The sequence below is a fragment of the Puma concolor genome, chromosome B1, assembly GCF_028749965.1.
Source record: "Puma concolor isolate L17-30 chromosome B1, mPumCon1.1.hap2, whole genome shotgun sequence".
NCBI lineage: Eukaryota > Metazoa > Chordata > Mammalia > Carnivora > Felidae > Puma > Puma concolor.
The window spans coordinates 63,562,546-63,577,896 of record NC_141670.1 but is presented as its reverse complement, the minus strand read 5'-3'; the positions used below and the strand labels follow the sequence as shown (position 1 = coordinate 63,577,896).

At 36.7% G+C, this 15,351-nt stretch overlaps 1 protein-coding gene across 6 annotated transcripts in view; it reads left to right on the top strand.

Annotated features, from left to right (window-relative positions):
- Positions 1 to 15,351, top strand: part of KLHL2 (kelch like family member 2) — a 117,594-nt gene that overhangs the window by 100,626 nt on the left and 1,617 nt on the right. For 3 of the 6 annotated variants that reach the window (XM_086703928.1, XM_086703925.1, XM_086703923.1), the window contains 6 exons: positions 3,009 to 3,126; positions 8,369 to 8,566; positions 9,199 to 9,300; positions 10,608 to 10,736; positions 11,352 to 11,492; positions 14,549 to 14,692. In XM_086703928.1, the coding sequence (XP_086560054.1) occupies positions 3,009 to 3,126; positions 8,369 to 8,566; positions 9,199 to 9,300; positions 10,608 to 10,736; positions 11,352 to 11,492; positions 14,549 to 14,692 (832 nt within the window). The remainder of the gene's footprint in view (positions 1 to 3,008; positions 3,127 to 8,368; positions 8,567 to 9,198; positions 9,301 to 10,607; positions 10,737 to 11,351; positions 11,493 to 14,548; positions 14,693 to 15,351) is intronic. The other 3 variants (XM_086703927.1, XM_086703924.1, XM_086703926.1) reach the window with 3 other exon arrangements.

Here is a 15,351-nt window from a genome sequence, read left to right as displayed (position 1 = left end):
AAAAAAATATTCCCTTTGGAGATTTTTTTTTTCTTTTAATGCTTTTTAATGTGGCTGCTAGAAAATTTACAATGATATGCACATTATATATGTCACATTTCTATTGAACAGTGGTAGAATAGCTAGAGGTTTGTAAATAATAATAATAATAAATTTTTATTCTTTTTTTTACATTTTCTTAAATGTTTGATTTATTAAATAATTGCCAATAAACTTCATAAGTTAATCTTCCTTAAATATTTCAACTCTTAATATAAAAATAATGGAATCCCCTTAAATGATTTAGAATAGACTTAAAAAATTAGCCTGGTTAATTTTTTTGAACATGTCAAACACCTTAATAAGTAAGCAAAGCATAGAGAAGTACAATGTTTTCAAAATATATAACTATACTTAGACTTAATCTTGTTCTAGAACATTAACAACATGTGCTTGATTTATTTCCTATATATATCTATATCTATCTATCTATAGATAGATAGATAGTAGGTATAATTTATTGTCAAATTGGTTTCCATACAACACCCAGTGCTCATCCCAACAGGTGCTCTTCTCAATGCCCATCACCCACTTTCCCCTCTCCCCCACCCCCATCAACCCTCAGTTCTCAGTATTTAAGAGTCTCTTATGGTTTGCCTCCTTTCCTCTCTGTAACTTTTTTTTTTACTCCCTTTCCCTCCCCTCTGGTCTTCTGTTAAGTTTCTCAGGATCCACATATGAGTGAAAACATATGGTATCTGTCTTTCTCTGCTTGACTTATTTCACTTAGCATAATACTCTCCAGTTCCATCCCCTTTGCTACAAATGGGCAGATTTCGTTCTTTCTCCTTGCCAAGTAGTATTCCATTGTATATATAAACCACATCTTCTTTACCCATTTGTCAGTTGATGGACATTTAGGCTCTTTCCATAATTTGGCTATTGTTGAAAGTGCTGCTATAAACATTGGGGTACAAGTGCCCCTATGCATCAGCACTCCTGTATCCCTTGGGTCAATTCCTGGCAGTGCTATTGCTGGGTCATAGGGTAGATCTATTTTTAATTTTTTGAGGAACCTCCACACTGTTTTCCAGAGCGGCTGCACCAGTTTGCATTCCTATCAACAGTGTAAGAGGGTTCCCGTTTCCCCACATCCTCGCCAGCATCTATGGTCTCCTGATTTGTTCATTTTAGCCACTCTGACCTGTGTGAGGTGGTATCTGAGTGTGGTTTTGATTTGTATTTCCCTGATGAGGAGCGACGTTGAGCATCTTTTCATGTGTCTGTTGGCCATCTGAATGTCTTTTTTAGAGAAGTGTCCATTCATGTCTTCTGCCCATTTCTTCACTGGATTATGTTTTTCAGGTGTGGAGATTTTTTTAGATTGATCTTTATCAGAGATGTTAACTAAGCCTCTTAACTATTGCCTAACTGCCAGACAGTGTTTAGAAGTTTAAATTCTGATCGATCTTATATAAACACCTGGATATGGTGTTGATCTTTCTGTCTGTTCTACCTCTATGATTTTACAACCTTGCCTTCTTCCCTGTTCTTTCCTCTTCCATAATATGTGGAGAGAATATTGTGGATTTTCTTTGTTAATTCTTCCTTTTATTTATTTACATCAACATTAGAAAAATGACACATCTGAAGAAAATCGTGTAATTGGTCTATGCTCAGTCTTCTTTTTAAAACCTTTAAAATTCCTTAAACTCTTCCGGTTAATAAAATAGAATTCTTTTTGGAAACTTGGGATTTACTCTAAGGAATCCTGTTTTCTGTGCACCTGTCTTTCTGTAGTTCTAAGTACAGGTAGGTCATAGTTAAGGTTGCAAACCTCCCCTCTTTGTATGTATGAATCATTCCACTTTCTGTTTGTTTTGATTTTTTTTATTTCCTTTGAACATCTATTTTCTCCTATCATCATTTCAACTTTCCCCTAAGGTCCTTGCCATTCTTTAAAGTTTTCCATATGTGACATCATTGACTTTTATGTTCTTCTGATTTGACAGCTGTGTTTCCATTGTTGCCAAAAAGTGCCCCTTTGTACTCAGTAAAAGACAAACACAGTGACTGCAAAATTCCATCTGTCTCTCAAGGTTCCACTCCCTCCAGGAAGCTTTCATTAAATTATGGCAACATTCCATTTTCTGATCAGCATTAGTGACTAATGTCTATACTAATCGTATACCTTTTTGGTCATAAATAAATGTATATTGTTCTTGAATTACTTCATGGGTCTTGTCTCCTTAGTGAGATCTATAAGCTCTTGGGAGGTAGAGACTATGTCTTATATTTCTTATGTGTATAACACCTAGCTTAGTTCTGGACAAGTGTAGATAGATGACAGGCACTTAGTAAATAGTTGTTGGATTGAGTTGAAATGAAAAAATTTGTAGACCTTGTTTATTCTCAGCACTAGGTTATTGTACATTCATTCATTATGATTTCTAGCATCTCCATTATTTGTGTGGCATCTCTATTTGAGATACAGGAATGTGTGCTCTCTTGTGAACTCCCAATTCAATTATTCCCCCTTTTTCAATAGGTTTTTTTCCCCCCACCTTCTTCCATGTTTCTTTTAATACCTTACCATCCTTTTCATCTCACCTACCCACTAACATAAATTTCACTTCTATCTGTACTCCTGGATTGTGGAGATCTAATCCCTGGTCGTTACAAAGCCAGGGTTTAGTTTATAGCAAGCCCTATGACGTACTGCAGCCTTGCCAGTGCTGACTGCCTGCTGTTTTTTGGCTTTAATTCTGCTTTTGCTTGAAGGATCAGAAACTTATTTTAGTTTCTGAAATCCTTATTTTTGACTAAATGTGCCAGATAATAGAATTGTAGTTCTAACATGTGCCCCCTTTGTTGATGTTTATTAAGTGTTGATTAGGTGGTTGTTTTTCCCCAGCTCACCCCACCATCTTCATCCTAACACTCTCCACATCAATGTCTTTGTAAGACATTTTAAATCCCCCCAAAATGCAATAGTTGTTTATTCAAATGCTTACATTTCTGCCCTCCAGCTGATGGTGGTAGTTGGGGGCCAAGCACCAAAGGCTATCCGAAGTGTGGAATGCTATGACTTTAAAGAAGAGCGATGGCACCAAGTAGCAGAATTGCCTTCCAGGCGATGTAGGGCAGGTAAGCATGATGCATTATGGTCATTTCTCTACTGCTGTGTCATTGGGAGCTTCTCTCTGAGGTCCTGTTTTATTAATTAGAATAGAGAGAGAATCCCAAGCAGGCTCCATGCTGTCAGCACAGAGCCTGATGTGGGGCTCAAACCCACGAACTATGAGATCATGACCTGACCCGAAATCAAGAGTTGGAGGCTTAGCCAACTGAGTCAATCAGGTGCCCCAAAATAGACGTGTCTTTAATGTCCCAAGACATTATTGGGAACAGCCACTCAGTCTTCATCTTTACATACCTTTCTGATTCTCTAATATAAAGCAGCATAGCTTAGCAATTTGGTCGATATTTTCCTAGTTACCTTTGCTGAAGTGCTGAAAAATAATTTTTTAGAGTGGGACCCTTAGTTCTAAGAGACTCCTGACTTAGCCATAATCCACAGTAAGTTGCCTACTTCCAAGCATGCACTTTATAAACATTTGTTGAAATAGACCTTATTTAGCCAAAACTGCAGTCAGAATGGGCAGTTGTAAACTCTAAGGATTCTTCCTGGGACTCAAATTTGGATCCATAATTCATAGCTTCCATAGCAAAATGGAAGGCAGTACTTGAACAGTATTTCTTGGTGATTGTTACCTGTCAGCATAGAGTTACTTCATTCTTTAAGAGCTGTTTAGTATTTTGGGGGGGGGGGGGCGGTCTGGATCTAGTGTAATTTTTGCGAATTTTTAATTGAACATTAAAAATTGTTTTTAAATTTACATTATAAACAATGCCAGAATGAATTCCTTATATATACATTATTATGTACACGTGCCAGTATATTTTAGTGGGGTGTAAAACTCTAGAACTGTAATGACTGATTCAAAGGGTATCCTAAGAGGAACTACCAATTATTACTACTAATAGTAAAATATGAAGGTGTCAATTTCCCTACATTCGTAACAACATCTTGTGATTAAATGTTTAGAGTTTTGCTAGTCTGGTAGGTGAAAAATGTTATCTTACTTTATACTTCTTTTATTATGAGGAAAGTTAAACATCTTTCTGAATTGTCAGTTTATGATTTTTGCCATTTCTTATTATATTATTTTATTGATTTGACAGATATATGGTAAGGAAAGTATCATTTTTGTCTGTCACATGTGTGAATATTTGTGTTAATCTTTGTTGATTTTACCTGTGTTATTTTTGCCATGTAAAATTTTTGCCATTTTTTTTGTTTATTTATTTTGAGAGAGAGTGTGTGTGCGTGTGAACAAGCAGGGGGATGGCAGAGAGAGAGGGAGAGCAAGAATCCCAAACAGGCTTCATGTTGTCAGCGCAGAGCCCAAGTGGGACTCAATCCCACGAATTGTGAGATCATGACCTGAGCAGAAATCAGGAGTTAGACGCTCAATTGATTGAGCCACCCAAGCTCCCCAAATTTTTGCTTTTTTATGAAGTCCTGTACATCAGAGTTTTGCCTTTGGACTTAAGGATTTATTTCTTGTGTAGAAAATCCTTACTGTAAAACTGTGTGTGTATGTACATACACATGTTTTTTATTTTTTTTAAGTTAAAAAAATTATTTACTTCTGTGTTGAAATAATTTTACACTTACAGAAGAGTTACAAAGATGCTACAAAGAGCTCTGATATATTTATTCCTTAATATTATTATCTTACACAACTGTGATACAATTATCAAAACTAAGAAATTAGTGTTGGTATATTACTGTTACCTAAACTACAAGACTTCGTATTTTATGAGTTTTTTCATTAATGTCCTTATTCTGTTTCAGGATCCCACATTGTATTTAATTGTCATATTTTCTTAGTCTCCTCTGACCTCTGTGATAGTCCTCTGTAATAGTTCCATAGTCTTTTCATATTTTTCATGCCCTTGATTCTTTGGAAGAGTACTTGGTCAGGTATTCTGAAGAATGTCTCTCAGTTTTGGGTGTGATGTTTTCTCATGATTAGATGGAGTATTTCTGGTGATAGTAACTTCAATCACTTGGTTAAGGTGGTACCTGTTAGGTTTCTTCCCTAAAACAAAATTATATTCTAAAATACGAATTTTTCTAGTACTTTCAAAGTTTTGTTTTTTATATTCATATCAAAAACATCTAGACTTTATTTTGATATAAGAAGTAAGATGTAGAGTTTGTTTTTTTAATGGTATCCGGTTGTTCAAAGACTTCTAATGGCTAACCTAGCTGTTTCTACTCATTTGAAGTGCTGCCCTTATCATATACTAAATTTCTACATTTACTTGGTTTTATTCTAAGTATCGTGTTCCGTTGATTTGTCTTGCCAATTTATGCATCAAAACAGAGCAGTTGTTGTTATAATTACTGTGGTTTATAATTTAATATGTGATGGGACTGGTGATGGGACTCCTGTCTTCTTTCTTCAGATTTTAATTTTTTTATTTATTAAAATTTTTCAATGTTTTTATTTATTTTTGAGAGAGAGAAACAGCATGAGTGGGGGAGGGGCAGAGGGAGAGGGAGACATAGAAATCGAAGCAGGCTCCAGGCTCTGAGCTGTCAGCACAGAGCCTGACGCAGTGCTCGAGCTCATAAAGCGTGAGATCATGACTTGAGCCGAAGTCAGACACTTAACTGAGCCACCCAAGTGCCCCTCTTTAGTAGATTTTTAACATTTTCTTCATATGCTTCTACATGTTTCTTGGCAAGTTTATTCATAGGTATTTTATCTTTATTGTTACTGTTGGAGTCTTCTGTGATACTTATAACTGGTTTCTTACTTCATATCTGATTCCTGATTCAGTTTCCTTTTTATTGTACCATAAGTCATTAGCCTGGGTCCATTCCAAAGTTTACTGTTCATGAGTAAATTTTACTTTCATTGTGTCCCCATGAAGGTACAGTGTGCTTCTCTACCACTTTAGATTAGAGTTGATGCCCTTTAACTGTGGAATTATGGCCAAATTACTCAAACATCTGGGTGCTTTGCTTCCCTATAACTGTGAAGAATATCAGTTCTTTTATTTATTTTTTAAGTTTATTTATTTTGAGAGAGAGCACGCAAGCGAGTGCACAAGTGGGAGACAGAGGGAGGGAGGGATGGAGGAAGGGAGGGAGGGAGGGAGGGAGGGAGAGAGAGAGAGAGAGAGAGAGAGAGAGAGAGAGAGAGAAAATCCCAAGCAGGCTCTGCAGTCAGTGCAGAGCCTGACGTGGGGCTCTAACTCATGAATTCCAAGATCACAACCTGAGCCAAAGTCAGACACTTAACCAACTGAGCCACCCAGGTGCCCCAAGTATCAATTCTTTTAGTTCACCCACCTCTACCCCAGAGTGTTTGGACTCATATATTGAGTCATTTATACCCTACCACTTGGTAAGCATATTATACTGTCTCCAAGAAATGATAGATTTTTGTTTTGTTTGTAGAGAAAAGAAAACATTGAAATGGACCAAATTTCCACAGTGAACGTTCCCCAGTGCTCCTTATGAATTGGGATATAGGGCATTTTCACGGTGAAATATATTGCCTGCAGTGTTCACTGCTCACTGCCTCTCCCCCCACCCTCCCAGGAGATCTACCACATTTTCTGCTACTGAGGGCACTCAGGAATCCAGGGGTTACTCTCTAGCATCTGTTAGTCCCCTGCCTACTTAAATTGTCCACTGCCTACAGCTCTCCTCAAACTCTGAAGATTTACCAGAAACTAGCTTGAGTTTTCATTTCCTGATTGAAGCAGGGACTGGGAAGTCATTCCTTTCTCTGACAGGGAGCTGCCAACATGGGCAGCTTCATTTGAACAGTAGGAGTCTTCATGCCATATGAAGGACTACACATCCCTAAATATTTTGGGAGCTGGGGATGAAGCATCAGAGGGTAAGACAGTCGGGGGTAGTGATGTATGCTTGCCTGACACCATCATAGGAAACACTGAGCTGGTCAACACAGAGCTGGTGATTTCTGTTCTCCTGGCTGGATTCAGAGAACTGTGAGGCACAATGCCTGCCTTCATCTGAGCAGTGACATAAACACTACAGAATTTAAAAATAAAACTTTGAACAATTTAAAGTGATGATAATGCAGGTTCAGTAAGATTTATTAACCTCAAATGCGCTGTATAGAGTATTATTTGCTCTAGGGGTTCAGGAGCTAGAGGTAATTTCTTCAGGCTCAAGTGGTTCGAGGAAGGTCTCCTAGAGAATGTGGAACTTTCAGTAGGACTTTAAACTTGAAGAAAGCACAGCGGATGGTGAGAGGGGCTTCTCAGATCAGGAGAAGCACAGGAGAAAGCTTAGAAAAGTGAAAAGGTAGTTGAGATCCAGAGGCTAGCAATTTGGCTTCTCCATCCAGGGATTCCCTAACCTCTCTTTAGCCCAGGGTCAGCGAACTTCTTTGGGACCAGAGAGTGAGTATTTTAGGCTCTGGGGGTTATATGGTTTTTGTCACAACTCATGTGCCACTATCGTGTGAAAGTAGTCATAGATACTACATTAATGAATGGGTGGGGCTGTGTAAGACTTATGAATGCAGAAATTTGAATTTCATGTAATTTTTTACGTGTCACAAAATTTTCTTTTGGTGGTTTTTCAACCATTAAAAAAATGTAAGGGCACCTAGGTGGCTCAGTCGGTTAAGTGTCCGACTCTTGGTTTCATCTCAGGTCATGATCTCATGGTTGGTGAGTTCAAGTCCCTCATCAGGTTCTACGCTGACAGTGCAGAACCTGCTTGGGATTCTCTGTCTCTGCCCCTCTTGTGTGTGTCTTTTTCTTTCAAAATAAATACATAAATTTTAAAAAATGTAAAACCCCTTCCCAGCTCATAGGTTCTACAAAAAATAATCAGCCTGCAGGCTGTAATTTACTGTCCCCTGATTTATCGCACTGTGATAAACCAGAAGTATATTGTGCAAATTAAGATACACATATAAAGTAGAAGATCCAAAATTGAAAGCCATGGGAGCTGTACACAAGTGGTTGGCAAACTTCTTGGCTCAGTATTTAAGTCTATAAATAAATATTTGAAAAAGTCAAGAGTCAGAATAATATGTCAGCCCATACCATTGGATTTCTTAATAATCTTAGAAAGGAGGAAAATTTATTGGTTAGATACTCTTGCTAATGAGTAGAATTCTATTCAGTCAGCATTCTCCTAAGAGTAGCTTATATTCTGACAACAGCTATAGACTTACTGGAATGCAGCCTTTAGATAGTATGGTAGTCTATCTATGGTATGAGTATGGTTGCATACTCATCGTTAACTGCTGGATTTCTCTTGCAGGGATGGTCTACATGGCTGGGCTCGTTTTTGCTGTTGGTGGCTTTAATGGCTCCTTAAGAGTCCGCACTGTAGATTCCTATGACCCCGTGAAAGATCAGTGGACCAGTGTTGCTAACATGCGAGACCGCAGAAGCACTTTGGGGGCTGCTGTATTAAATGGATTGTTATATGCTGTGGGAGGCTTTGATGGCAGTACAGGTAACTTCCTTTTCATCTTTTCTACATTGCATTAGAATTAACACAACAATCACATTTAGGGAACAAATTGGGGCAAAATTAGACATCGAGTGTTTTAACGGGTATTTATAAAGATAAGTTTAAAAACTCCCATCAAAAATTCTTTTAGGGGCACCTGGGTGGCTGAGGTGGTTAAGCGTCCAACTCTTAATTTTGGCTCAGGTCATGATCTCACAGTTCATGAGATCTGTGCTGATAGTGCAGGGAGTCTGCTTGGAATTCTCTTTCTGCCCCTTCCCCTGCTTGCACTTGTTCTCTCTCTCTCTCTCTCAAAATAAATAAATGTTAAAAGAACTCTTTTAAATAGTGTAAGAATACTAAGTATATAAATTTTCTTCCTTATGGATCACTGTCAGTCCTCTTACTACATTTAAAAAGCTAGTAAGTGTGAGTAGCATGGTTAGGGGCCCTGGGGAAGAGAGGCTATTCCTATTTATTATGTAATTGACATGTTTACCTTCCACCATTTTCCTCTTTTAATTTTAGCCCAATTTAACATACCTAAAGTATTTTTCCCTAATAATATATATAAAAGAAAAATTACCTCACTTTTTTTTAGAGGAGGAAATGAAGAGCATTGTGCTTTATTATAGGTTTATCATCTGTGGAGGCATATAATATAAAGTCTAATGAGTGGTTTCACGTGGCTCCCATGAACACAAGGAGGAGCAGCGTGGGTGTCGGTGTTGTTGGAGGTGGGTGCTGACTGTTCTTTTAGGTGAACATTTCCAGGCACATATGGCTTCTGGATTGCTAGCAGTGATTCTTCTAGTAATCCAAACACCAGTTTTCTAAATGAGCAAGCAAATGATCATTTAAAAAAGGAAAGGAGTAGCCATCGTAAAATTTTATTTATTTTTTTAAATTAGTTTGTCTATATAAAGTAACTTATGTAAGGCCCTTGTTTCCCCCTCACCTCCTTCTCTCCCTCTGTCCTCCTCTTTGCCCCTTTCTCTCCCTCCCTCTTTCTCTCTCTCTCTCCCTCTCTCTGTCTGTGTGTGTGTATGTTTGTACCTTACATAAAACTGTTAACTGATCTTAATACGATTATTTGGGGAACAAATCAAGTGACATAAGTGCAAAATTTTAATTCTAGAGAAAGGCTATTTCACATTTAAGAGGATGTATTGCCACAGTTATTTATTTATATTCTACTTTGTTTACCAACAGAGCTTAAGTAGGCTATAAGTATTACTTTTTGGTGTGATTTTTATTTTATTTGCTTGGGCAGATCTGTGGGTTCTCACTCCCTCCCTACTGTGGGTATAATTCTTTGCACTGAGTTTTTTTTTGAAAAGCTTTCTTGTGATATAATTCACATACCAAACAATTCAGCCATTTAAAGTGTTCAATTCAATGTACATCCATCACCACAATTCATTTTAGAACATTTTTAACCCAAGAAGCAGTCCACTCCCCTTAACTGTCATCCCCATTCTCCCTAGACCTCGGCAGCCACTACTCTACTTTCTGTCTCTGGATAAATTTCCCATTTTTGGAAATGTCATATTAATGAAGTCATATAGTATGTGTTCTTTTGTGACTGGCTTCTTTGATTTAGCATAAAATTTTCAAGGTTCATCTATGCTATAACATTTACTAGTACCTCATTTCTTTTTCTTGCCAAATAATATTCTATTGCATATTGGTACTAATTCTTGATTTAGATTCTTGATTTAACTGTTTTTTCCCAAGTTACTAAGATTACTATATTCTGTTTTCCAGGATGTTGTTCACTTACCAAATAATGTTATCCAAAGATGTAGTGAGTTTTATGTTTCTGTTTTATAGTCAGATTTATTGATGAAAATGTTAAATTAATACCATCACGTATAGATCTTCATAATGCAGTTTGGTAACTCTACTGTCACCATTAGGCAAGATCTTCATAATTTATAAAAATGAGTAACAAAAGGGAAACTGCTACTGTGGAGGAAAATACTTTATGACTTGAAAAAATGGCTTTTTATGAATTTGGCTTTCTTTGTGATTCCTTGTTTAGGTTTGCTCTATGCTGTAGGGGGGTATGATGGAGCGTCACGTCAGTGTCTTAGCACAGTCGAATGCTATAATGCTACCACAAATGAGTGGACCTATATAGCGGAAATGAGCACCAGACGGAGTGGAGCCGGTACGTAGGAAACTCATTTAGCAATTGAAGTATGAAAATGATGGAAAAGAGTTAAACAAGTGAAATGGTTCATTAGCATCTCTTTATACCATCGGAAAATATACATACTGATTTTAATGCCACTGTCAAATGTCTTTTGAATTATGCAGGTAGTGGTAGTAGGTGTACTTAAATATCACTGTAAAATTTGTAAGTGCTATATTAAAGGCTTCTTCTGTGTTTCATTTAATTATTTATATTGTTTGGCATTCCTTTTAGTTTTTGTTTTGAGTGCTTATTGAACTCAATAATCAAGTCTCTTCATATCCTTTTCTTACACATTTTGTGCTTTAATACTGGTTTGCTTACACCATGAAAGTTGATTTCAAGAGATCATGTTAAAGGACTTGCGTCTCTGTGTTTCACGTACATATTATTTTTATTCTATTTGACATCCCTCTTTTAGAATAATAGTTCTTATTGGGATACTCATTTGTCAATTCTGTTCATTTCCATTTCTTAGATTGTATGCTTTAATATTGACTTACTTTTACAAGTCATTTGTAGAAACCCCAATATGTTCTAAATTTCTTGTCCCTTTTACTCTGCTCTAGTTTGGTTCTTTGTGTTTTATAGGTGTTGGTGTGTTAAACAATTTACTGTATGCTGTAGGGGGTCATGATGGTCCTTTAGTACGAAAAAGTGTTGAAGTGTATGATCCCACCACCAATACATGGAGGCAGGTTGCAGATATGAACATGTGCAGAAGAAATGCAGGTATCTGTCTAGCTTACAGTTATGAAATGTATATTGATTTGTATTAAGAGTTTTACTAGTATCGCTGTATATTTATTCTTTTAGTGATTTGGGTTTTCTAATAGGTTGGTTCTTTAAAGACAGAAGCTTATGTAATAATTTTATATAGTGTATGCCTAGCTTAGTGGCTACTTTTTGGTGACTAAATGAGAGGAAGAGCCCTCTATATTTGATGCTTGAATTCATTCATTCTTAACCACAAACATTTTTTATTGCATACCATGCATAATGTACTAGAGACTACAGTTCTCGATTTAGTCTGGTTGAGTAAATATTGGTACCAGGTTAAAAGCTAGTTGTTTACCTGAATCTGAAGCTTGAAGAAGCTAACCCTAATTTACTAGTTCTTGATTTCTAAAAATGGAAAAGCTAAAACAATAATAGCAACAAGTAATTTTAAGAAAACTGAGGTCTTCAAGATTAGGGAACTAACCTCTTAGAAAGAAGATCCATGAAAGGAAAATAGAAATGGAAACTAGATTCAGGATAGCTAGATTGTCGTTTCAGGAAATGCTGGTCTATTTGAAAATGCCATTATCTTCATGCCATTTTCCAGTCCAAAATAAGTTCCTCATGATTCTCAAACTCACTGTACACCACTGGATGATGTCGCAAGATGCACCCTCGATCCTGCCCAAAATGCTCCTCTGAATTTCTCTTTATTTTTACAGAAATTTCTATTCGGGACGCCTGGGTGGCTCAGTTGGTTACGCGTCCAACTTTGGCTCAGGTCATGATCTTGTTGTTCATTAGTTCGAGCCCCGCTTAGGGCTTACTGCTGTCAGCGTGGAGCCAACTTCAGATCCTTTGTATTCCTCTTCCTCTCTCTGCCCCTCCATCGTGCACACAGGCACACACACACTCTCTCTCTCAAAAATAAACATTAAAAAAAAAAATTTCTGTTTAATTCAGTGTGATCATGAGGGGAGACAAAGTACGTGGGACTGCAAGGACTGTCCGTAACAGAACAGGATTTATAATTAATTCCACTTGACATTTCCCCTCATCTAGTCAATTGTATTTGGTGAGGTACTAAAAACCTCTCTGCTTTAGACAGTCCAGAACTATGGTAAGACCCACAAATTATTAAGTAGAATAAGTGCTTGACCCTGGTGTATACAAAGTTAGAAAAGCCACAGTAATACATTCATGTGCCTTGCTGGACTGGGTGATTTATTTGCATTTAGCTTTCATTATTTTCCTAAAGATTGGAATAGACTGTGACTTTCTTCTCTACCTGTGTTTTATTGTTTTCAAATCAAAATTAGTTCATTTCTGCTAGTGAGAAGAATAAGGTAGTCATTTGTGTATGTAGAACTACCATCTTGCTCTTGCTTTTCAAGTGTTTGAGCTACATTAAAATGGCATGAGTTTGCTCCCTGGCAAGAGACTAGAATAGTAACACAATTGAATTTGAGTAGAGAAGATCCATTCCATTTGCACAGAAAATACTATTGCTTGTCCACTTTTAAATGCTATATAGAGATTTGAACTCATTATTTTGTTATGTTAAAAATCTGCAGGCATGTGTTCATTATGTTAGAAAAACCGTCTACAAAACTACAGAGACCAGTGTGTGGGCAGCATCCTCTGGATGTTTTAATGCCCTCCAAGTGCCAGTTTATTAATAGCTCTGAACCTTGTTTAAAATTCTTAAAAATATGCTTTTAAAATATACACTAAAATAAAGAGCTTTTAAAAGGTGTTCATCTTGGCATGCCTGGCTGGCTCAGTCGGTAGAGCATGCAACTCTTGATTTCGGGCTTGTAAGCTTGAACCCCATGCTGAGTGTAGAGATTACTTAAAAATAAAATCTTAAAAAAAGGTATTTATCTTTTTAACTCAGCAATTTTCTTTGTAAAAATATGTATTTCGAAAATAGTTGCACAAGTATGCAAAAAAAGTATGCAAGAGGAATCCTTGTTCATTGCAACATCATGATAAGAGCAAAAACACCTGAAAATAACAATATCTAAAAGACAAACAAATTATGGTATTATCATAGATGGAGTACTACGCAGCCATTATAAATTGCATAGATCTGTGTTTATTAACTTAGGGAAGTGTCCAAGGTATATCATTTAGGAGTGGGTGAGTAATAAAGTAGCATGTGTAGTATGAGGAACTTTAAGATTAAAAAAAGAAGTATCGGGGCGCCTGGGTGGCGCAGTCGGTTAAGCGTCCGACTTCAGCCAGGTCACGATCTCGCGGTCCGTGAGTTCGAGCCCCGCGTCGGGCTCTGGGCTGATGGCTCGGACCCTGGAGCCTGTTTCCGATTCTGTGTCTCCCTCTCTCTCTGCCCCTCCCCCGTTCATGCTCTGTCTCTCTCTGTCCCAAAAAAAAAAAAAAAAAAAAACATTGAAAAAATAAAAAAAAAAATTAAAAAAAAAAAAGAAGTATCAGTATATATGCATAGAAAAGAGTCTGCAAGAGTAGAGATCAGAATTTCACTGGTCATTATTCTAAGTAGTACAGAATTAGAGGTGATCTTTTTTTATATATGCTTTTCTAGGTATTTTGAATTTTTCCAAAAAAAATGAGTTATTCTAGTAATAAATAAATAATATTGTTCTCTCCTTTTACAGGAGATAAAATAGCTAACCATTCAGTATCATTTCAGAGTTCAAAATCATTTTTACCTTCTACCAATATATATTTTTTCTTTGGGGTTCCCTAAGAAGCTGACTTTGGGAAAGTTAACGTTTTGACCTTTAATTTTTCTTTAACAAAATAAGAATTAAAATCGTCTCTGACCCATAAAGTAAAGTTGTTGTTAAGACTAACTGAAATAGTGCCTGCATAAGCAGCTACTGCCTAATGGCATGAGTAGGAGCTCGGAAGTGGTGTTCACCTCTCAAATATAAGAGGAATTGTTTTCATGTTCACCATCTTCTCTTCTTGCCTCTTTTCAAGGAAACCAGTGTCTCTGGAACACCTCACCAAACACATATAGGGGTATTTATATTTCCCCAAAGTTTTAAAATTAATTGTTTTTTCTCTTCATAATTTTTTTAAAGGAGTTTGTGCAGTTAATGGTCTGTTATATGTAGTTGGAGGGGATGATGGTTCCTGTAACTTGGCATCAGTAGAATATTATAACCCAACGACTGATAAATGGACAGTTGTGTCATCTTGTATGAGCACAGGGAGAAGTTACGCAGGTAATAATTGTCTAATTGTCTTCTATTGGAATATGAGAAAGATTACATCATCTTGATTTTTATGTAAGAATGTTGTCAGAAGAATTTTCTCAAAGTATATTTCTTATTCTCAAAATAATTAATACTGGATGTATATATTCTAAAATAAGGCACTGGTATTCTTTTGTCATTCTACAGTCATTTGAATTCAAAATCCCAAACCTTTCCAGTGTAGAACAGTACAATAAAATTTAATATGGCTAAAATCTACATAGAGTGGAGTTCACTATGTGGCAAGTCTTTAATTACTCAGCTATCCAAGAAATATAACCACTAGAACATCTCCCCTGGCAGGGTGCCGTGTGATAGTACTACAGTAAGACAGTGGCATAATTTTTCTTATTTAAGCAAAACAGTGGTTGAGTCATATAAAATACCATTTTTGGCCCATTCTCTTAGTAAGAGATTGGTAATAATAATAAATATAATGACGGGTCTTTAAAATTGTATGTTGCATATTATTCTGATGACAGATACGTATGTATATCACTCTAAATTCTAATATTCATTCTGATATTGACCCAATAGTGGAGAGAAAAGAAGTTTATACTAACTAACCATCACTGTTATTTAGGTATCATCCAAACACCTAATAGAGGAACTATATATAGTAGGATCCC